Source organism: Nothobranchius furzeri, chromosome 17, assembly GCF_043380555.1.
Source record: "Nothobranchius furzeri strain GRZ-AD chromosome 17, NfurGRZ-RIMD1, whole genome shotgun sequence".
In the NCBI taxonomy this organism is placed as follows: domain Eukaryota; kingdom Metazoa; phylum Chordata; class Actinopteri; order Cyprinodontiformes; family Nothobranchiidae; genus Nothobranchius; species Nothobranchius furzeri.
The window spans coordinates 28,203,651-28,211,616 of record NC_091757.1 but is presented as its reverse complement, the minus strand read 5'-3'; the positions used below and the strand labels follow the sequence as shown (position 1 = coordinate 28,211,616).

The 7,966-nt window shown below is 43.4% G+C and overlaps 1 protein-coding gene across 1 annotated transcript; it reads left to right on the top strand.

Moving 5' to 3' along the window:
• Positions 1 to 2,823: 2,823 nt before the first annotated feature.
• On the top strand, positions 2,824 to 7,185 carry LOC129152933 (uncharacterized protein C22orf15). The gene is made up of 5 exons (XM_070546579.1): positions 2,824 to 2,990; positions 3,055 to 3,141; positions 3,209 to 3,331; positions 3,400 to 3,474; positions 3,552 to 7,185. Exons 1-5 carry the CDS (start codon positions 2,924 to 2,926, stop codon positions 3,644 to 3,646), a joined length of 447 nt encoding a protein of 148 aa, XP_070402680.1. The 5' UTR covers positions 2,824 to 2,923; the 3' UTR covers positions 3,647 to 7,185.
• The last annotated feature ends 781 nt before the right edge of the window (positions 7,186 to 7,966 follow it).

The window sequence follows — 7,966 nt, the reverse complement described above, 5'->3', positions numbered from 1 at the left end:
GGGACGAGTGTTAGATAGTGCTCCATCAGGGGACTCCATTGTCCTGCTGGGGGACTTCAATGCTCACGTGGGCAATGACAGCTTGACCTGGAGGGGTGTGATTGGGAGGAACGGCCCACCTGATCAGAACTCGAGCGGTGTTTTGTTATTGGACTTCTGTGCAAGCCGCAGTTTGGCCATAACGAACACCATGTTCGAACATAAGGATGCCCACCGGTACACTTGGTACCAGGGCAGCCTAGGTCACAGGTCGATGATAGATTTTGTAGTCGTATCATCTGACCTGCGGCCGTATGTTTTGGACACCCGAGTGAAGAGAGGGGCGGAGCTGTCAACTGATCACCACCTGGTGGTGAGTTGGATCAGATGGCAAGGGAACATGCCGCGTAGACCTGGCAGACCCAAACGCATAGTGAGGGTCTGCTGGGAACGCCTGGCAGAAGAACCTGTCAAGACGGTCTTCAACTCCCACCTCCGGCAGAGCTTTGACCACGTCCCGAGAGCAGTGGGGGACATTGAGTCCGAGTGGGCCTTGTTCCACTCTGCGATTGTCGAGGCGGCTGTTGCTAGCTGTGGTCGTAAGGTGGCCGGTGCCAGTCGTGGTGGCAACCCCCGTACCCGCTGGTGGACACCAGAGGTTCGGGGAGCCGTCAGGCTGAAGAAGGAGGCCTACAGGGCGTGGCTGGTCTGTGGGTCTCCGGAGGCAGCAGACAGGTACCGGATAGCCAAGCGGGGTGCAGCAGTGGCAGTTGCCGAGGCAAAATCTCGGGCGTGGGAGGAGTTTGGTGAGGCCATGGAGAAAGACTATCGATCGGCTCCAAAGAGGTTCTGGCAAACTGTCCGGCGCCTCAGGAGAGGAAGGCAGCAACTCGCTCACACTGTTTACAGTGGGGATGGGGAGCTGCTGACGTCAACTGAGGCTATAGTCGGACGGTGGAAGGAATACTTTGAGGAGCTCCTCAATCCCACCAATGCGCATTCCGAGGAGGAACCAGAGCTGGGAGGCCTGGGGATGGACTGTCCGATCTCGGGGGCAGAAGTTGCTGAGGTAGTCAAACAACTACACAGCGGCGGAGCCCCGGGGGCGGATGAGGTTCGTCCTGGGTATCTCAAGGCTATGGATGTTGTAGGGCTGTCATGGTTGACACGTCTCTACAACATTGCGTGGTCATCGGGGGCAGTTCCTAGGGAGTGGCAGACCGGGGTGGTGGTCCCCATCTTTAAGAAGGGTGACCTGAGGGTGTGTTCCAACTATAGGGGGATCACACTCCTCAGCCTCCCTGGAAAGGTCTACGCCAAGGTACTGGAGAGGAGGGTCCGATCGATAGTTGAATCTCAGATAGAGGAGGAGCAATGTGGTTTTCGTCCTGGCCGTGGAACTGTGGACCAGCTCTATACCCTTGCAAGGGTGATGGAGGGGGCATGGGAGTTTGCCCAACCAATCCACATGTGCTTTGTGGATTTGGAGAAGGCTTATGACCGTGTCCCCAGGGGCACCCTGTGGGGGACGCTCCAGGAGTATGGGGTGGGTGGCTTTCTGTTAAGGGCCATTCAGTCCCTTTACCAGAGGAGCGTGAGTTTGGTCCGCATAGCCGGTAGTAAGTCGGACCTGTTCCCAGTGAGGGTTGGACTCCGCCAGGGCTGCCCTTTGTCACCGGTTCTGTTCATCACTTTTATGGACAGAATTTCTAGACGCAGCCGTGGTGTGGAGTGTGTCGAGTTTGGTGGCAGGAGAATCTCGTCTCTGCTTTTTGCGGATGATGTGGTCCTCCTAGTTTCATCCAGCTCTGACCTTCAGCTCTTGCTGGGTAGGTTCGCGGCCGAATGTGAAGCGGCTGGGATGAGGATCAGCACCTCCAAATCTGAGACCATGGTTCTCGACCGGAAAAGGGTGGCTTGCCACCTCCGGGTCGGGGGAGAGGTCCTACCTCAAGTGGAGGAGTTTAAGTATCTCGGGGTCTTGTTCACGAGTGAGGGTAGGAGGGATCGGGAGATCGACAGGCGGATTGGTTCGGCGTCTGCAGTGATGCGGACGCTGAGCCGATCTGTCGTGGGGAAGAGGGAGCTGAGCCAGAAAGCCAGGCTCTCGATTTACCGGTCGATCTACGTCCCAATCCTCACCTATGGTCATGAGCTTTGGGTAATGACCGAAAGAACGAGATCGCGGATACAAGCGGCCGAAATGAGTTTCCTCCGTAGGGTGGCCGGGCTCAGCCTTAGAGATAGGGTGAGGAGCTCGGACATTCGGGAGGGACTCGGAGTAGAACCGCTGCTCCTCCGGATCGAAAGGAGCCAGTTGAGGTGGTTTGGGCATCTGGTCAGGATGCCTCCTGGACGCCTCCCCGGGGAGGTGTTTCGGGCATGTCCTGCCGGCAGAAGGCCCCCGGGTCGACCCAGGACACGTTGGAGAAGTTACATCTCCAATCTGGTCCGGGAACGCCTTGGGGTCCTGCCGGAGGAGCTGGTGGACAAGGCCGGGGAGAGGACGGCCTGGAGCTCCCTAGTTGGGATGCTGCCCCCGCGACCCGGACCCGGATAAGCGGAGGAAGACGACGACGACGACGACGACGACGATATGAAATATTTACTTTATATTATTTCTGAACATTATATTCAAATAAAAAAAACACCTGTAAAATAAACTCCTCAGATAAATGCAAGAAAACTGGTCTTTCTCCTGTCATCAACGTGCAAAAAAACAGCTCTGACGTGGAGTCTGTGTGGGGGGTTTCCATGGCAACTAGCATCAACAGGCCTTTGTCTCCTCATTTATAGGACTGCAGCTTTGTGAGGGGAAGGAAGAGGTGGAATCAATAAATAAATGGTGTGTGTGTGTGTGTGTGTGTGTGTGTGTGTGTGTGTGTGTGTGTGTGTGTGTGTGTGTGTGTGTGTGTGTGTGTGTGTGTGTGTGTGGAATAGGACTATGACTAGAGTTCTGGTCATTTGGAGCTCTCAGCACTACAGCATGTTTGTCACTGTTCTGTTTGGAGGTTAGTATTATGGGATGTTGTATATTTCTCGTGCTTTTTGTTGTTTTGACATCTTTCTTGTCAGACTGCAGGATGAAGATGTTGAATCTGAACTGTAGGCTGATTAACTTTCTCCATCACCTGAAGAGTCGGTGTGGTCTGGCGTCTGAAGGTACCACTCTGGAACATTTTGGATCAGGGTGTGAAGACAAACCCACCAGGTGGTGTTCCTGCTGCAGATTGTGTTGACCTGATGGACAGCAGCGGTCGAGTGATGAACCTGGATGTGAAGCAGCACAGCGAGAATCCAGCCAGCTGCTTCCTGACAGAGAGACAACTCTACGTCCTGCTGCGGGTCCACAGTGAGTCTGTCTGCTCCTCCGTCACAAATCTGTCATTCATGATTTATTGTTTTTGTGTTTTAACTCAGGAGACGATGAAACTGGAGGCTGCAGATACGTTTCTCTCCTGGACCACTCTAACCAGCACCAGCCTGAGCTAACAGGTGGCTCTCTGAGGCTCTCTGCTGGAATAAACATGTCTACAGTTTTTGTTTCAGTCTGATTGGATGGTTTGTTACAGAGCTGATGAAGAAGCTGTCAAAGCTGAACAAGGAGCCAGAACGAAGGAGAGGAAGAGGAGGGAGCAAAAAGATCTCAGTTAAAAAGAAGCAATGAATTATTCTAATCTTCTGTGTTCCAACCAAGCCCCCACAATGGAGCTCTAAAATTGAGTCAAACCCGGAAGTACCAAAAATTGCAGTTCCACCCTCATCCGCTGGGGGCTGGTGTCAGAAGCGAGCAAATCCTCATTGACTCCCATGTTAAAAATACCAATTTCACAGCAGAAATAAACATGTTTACAGCCTGGTACCAAAACATGTTTTTGGTTTAAATGATCTAGTTTACACTCATGACAACTCTGAGGGGGGTGGACTTTTTTCTCACTCTTCTGTTTAAGTGTATTAAAAGCCTAAAATTTCAATTTTTTTTTTCAATTCAATTCTTTATTTCACTCAAAGTTTAAATATACAAACTTCAAATCAGAATATAAGCATTCAAGTGAAATAGGGGGAGGAAGAAGAAAAAATCTTATATGACCTACCCCCTTTAACTAAGACAAGATAAATAACAAAAAGTACAAAATAGCCTTATACACAAAAAATAAACCGCTCTCTTACTTCCACAAATAATATCACTACTAAAACATCAATCCTCCATCCTCAACTTACCAAATCATACGATTTTAGCATTTTATCTTTATACATTTTTTTGAATTGATCAGTAGTTGCACATTTTTTTAATTCATCATCCAGGTTATTCCATAATGTCACACCATATATTGAAATACACATTTGCTTTAATGTAGTACGAACAAATATCCTTTTAAACTCTGGTTTCTTTCTACTCTTATCATTTTTTGGGATTAAAACAAAGAACCTTTGTAGATTAGTTGGCAGCAAATTATTTCTAGCCTTAAACATAATTAGTAAAATTTTCAAGTTAACTAAGTCTTTGAATTTCATAATTTTAGATAGAACAAAATATTTGTTAGTATGTTCTCTTGGATTTGCTTTATGTAGAATTCGCAGAACTTTCTTCTGTAACAGAAACAAAGGATTAGTGTTTGTTTTATATGTATTGCCCCAAACCTCAATACAATAAGTTAAGTATGGGAAGATAAATGAGTAATATAATGTCTGAAGCATTGTAATTTCTAGAAAACCTTTGACTTTGTTTAAAATTCCAATACTTTTGGATATTTTTTGTTTTATATATTTTATATGGGATTTCCAAGTAAGTTTATGGTCCAAGAGAACCCCTAAGAATCTGACTTCATTTACTCTATCAATTAAAAAACCATCAATAGACAATGTAACTAAATCATTAGTTTTTCTGTTACCAAAAACCATGAATTTTGTTTTATTCCAATTGAGAAATAATTTATTGTCATTAAACCACTTCTTAAGTTTAGACATTTCACAAACCATATTTTGAATAATAATTTCTAAATCATTTCCAGAACAAAATATATTCGTGTCATCAGCAAACAATATGAACTGTAATACTTTGGACACATCACAAATGTCATTGATATATAGAATGAAAAGCTTAGGGCCCAACACTGACCCCTGTGGGACACCGTGTGTAATCTCTAGTGAATCTGAAATTTCATCATCTAACTGTACAAATTGATTTCTATTGGTCAAATAACTACTTAACCAGTCATGGGCGATTCCACGTATCCCATAATCCCTCAGCTTGGAGAGTAAAATACTATGATCTATTGTGTCAAATGCCTTTTTTAAATCAATAAACAACCCCACTGTATATTGTTTTTTTTCTATTGCTGATGAAAGTTCTTCATTTAATTCCAATAAAGCCAGGGATGTAGATTTATGTGATCGAAACCCATACTGACTCTCACTCAGGAGGTTTTCCTTCTCAATAAAGTTATCTAGTTTCTGAACAAACCATTTCTCAAGCACTTTAGAAAACTGAGAAAGCACTGAGATTGGTCTATAATTATCAAACTTATGTCTATCACCATTTTTAAAAATTGGAATTACTTTTGTAGTTTTCATTTTTTCTGGAAATGTACCACTCTGAACAGACAAATTACAGATATAAGTGAATGGTTTGACAACATAATCAATAGTTTTCTTTACAATCATCATGTCAATCCCGTCACAGTCTGTGGATGTTTTATTTTTACTTTTCCTAACTATCGTCAAAACTTCATTTTCACTTACATCCCCTAAAAACATAGACTGTAAAATTTTGCTCCCTCTTTGTATTTTTCCAGCTTCATTAGTTTGTGTTTCCAGAGATTTGGCCAAACTTGGTCCTATGTTTACAAAAATGAATTAAGTTCATTTACCACCTCAGCTTTATCCCTCAAGATCTTATCTCCGTTAGTAAAGAAATCTGGATAACAGGCATGCTGAGACCTGGATCTTATGACACTATTCAGAATTCTCCATGTTCTTTTCATGTCACCTATGCTTTCCTTCAGCCTTAAATTATAATGATCTTTTTTTGCTTGTCTTATTAATGATGTCAATTTATTTTTGTATATTTTGTACTTCATTTCTGTGGCTTTGGTTCGGTATCTGACAAAATCTCTGTATAATTTGTTTTTCCTTTTACAAGATTTTAGTAGTCCCTTAGTTAACCACGGTTCTACATTCATATTTATCTTTTTTCTACAGACAACTACAGGGCAGTTCTTATTATATAAAGATTTATATGTTTTTAAGAACGTATCATATGCCACGTTCACATCCTTCACATAAACCCCACTCCAGTTCTCCTTCAACAAGTCATTACAAAATGCTGTTATAGCATCCTCTGTCCTTATTCTAACATGTTTTATCTGATCTAACTCCTTAGGTTTTTTTGAATGCATTTTTATGTATTATAAAAATTGGTAGATGATCACTTATATCACTAATTAGGAGACCACTGTTAGCTGTCTTCTCAATTTCATTTGTATAAATATTGTCTATTAATGTAGCACAGGTACTGGTGATTCTAGTAGGCTGAGTGATCACAGGATATAAACTCCTGCTGGACATCACATCCATAAAGTCTCTAGTCATTTTGTTTCTCTGGTTAAGTAAATCAATATTGAAATCTCCACATATTAACCAGGATTTGTTGTCATTTAATCCATCTATGAGAGTTTCGCATCTTTCTTTAAAACATTGTAAATTGGAGCCAGGTGTTCTATATATACAGGCTACTATAATGTTTCTAGTTTTTTCCATTTCTATTTCAACAGCTACACATTCCATCATATCTTCCACAGCTACTGCCATGGAGTCCAGTATTTTACACTTCAAGGCACTTTTGACGTACAGTGCAACCCCTCCACCTTTTTTCTTTCCTCTGTTTGTATAAAACAAATGGTACCCTACCATATCAAAATCTGTACCCTTTTCTTCATTTAACCATGTTTCAGATAAAGCAATCACTTCAAATTGGTGCTTAAATGTTTTCATATATGCATTAATTTGGTCAAAACTAACGTAAAGACTTCTACAATTAAAGTGGATAAGTGAGAAATGACCTAAATCTACAGAACTATTAAACTGATCATTTGTGTAATATTTACAGTTATCATTAATTGTATTTAACAGATTACCATCTGGATCAATATTGTTTTCATAGTCAAGTGTGTTATATTCAGTAACTTCAAATCTTTTCAGAGTTTTTACAGCAGAATTTGCCATCAACTATTTTTCACAAAAGTACCTCAACTCTTGTGACTTTTCAGAAGAGTGTTGACTCCTTTAATCAATTCATGACCAGGGCTTGTTCTCCGTTGAGCATGAACTGTATAATTCTGTATAATTAATGAACATCAGACCCACGTGACCGCAGAGCTAGCTCCGTGGAAAGGCCTCAGTAGAGCCTCGGTCTGGCCTGGAAACTGTTCCGGGATTTTGAGTCTCTGTGTTTGTGTATTCTTTTTTGGATAATTTTTGTGCAATTGTTGGACAAAATGACTTGCTGTGGCATTAATTGCACTAATAGAGCGTCCAAGGAGTCTCCACTTCATTTTTTTCGGTGAGTAAAATTATATTTATGTATTTTAGGTCACTGCCGAGCTGAGCTTAGATTTTAACATGTACTGTTTAACCATGAAATTTAAATGTAATAGGGTAAAACCCAGTGCATTTAACATAATGCTGCACTTTAGAAAATGGGTTGAAATATATCATGTTGGTGGAGCTGGGTTCCGACTATTGGCTTGTGGAGCTCTCGGTTTTCCACCCGTTTCTCCCCTCCCCGCAGCCCGGTGCATCTCTGTCTGATTGCGGCTCCTGTTTCCACCCGGTTCTCCCCAGCAGCAGCTCTGCGCATCTCAGACCGCAGCGGCACTTGTCTGCTGTGCGGCTGCCAGCTTGTGGAGGTCTCGGAGACCTCTGTGTTCCACCCGGTTTTACCCAGCAGTCAGCCCGGCATACCTCTGACTCAGAAGCTCTGGTGTTG

What these genes read in the sequence shown, in the direction of transcription:
- LOC129152933 (XM_070546579.1), top strand. Translation starts at nt 2,924, where the DNA reads ATGACTAGAGTTCTGGTCATTTGGAGCTCTCAGCACTACAGCATGTTT. An exon ending in TGTCACTGTTCTGTTTGGAG is followed by an intron (nt 2,991 to 3,054) that starts GTTAGTATTATG and finishes CTTTCTTGTCAG; the next exon opens with ACTGCAGGATGAAGATGTTG. An exon ending in GCACCAGCCTGAGCTAACAG is followed by an intron (nt 3,475 to 3,551) that starts GTGGCTCTCTGA and finishes GGTTTGTTACAG; the next exon opens with AGCTGATGAAGAAGCTGTCA.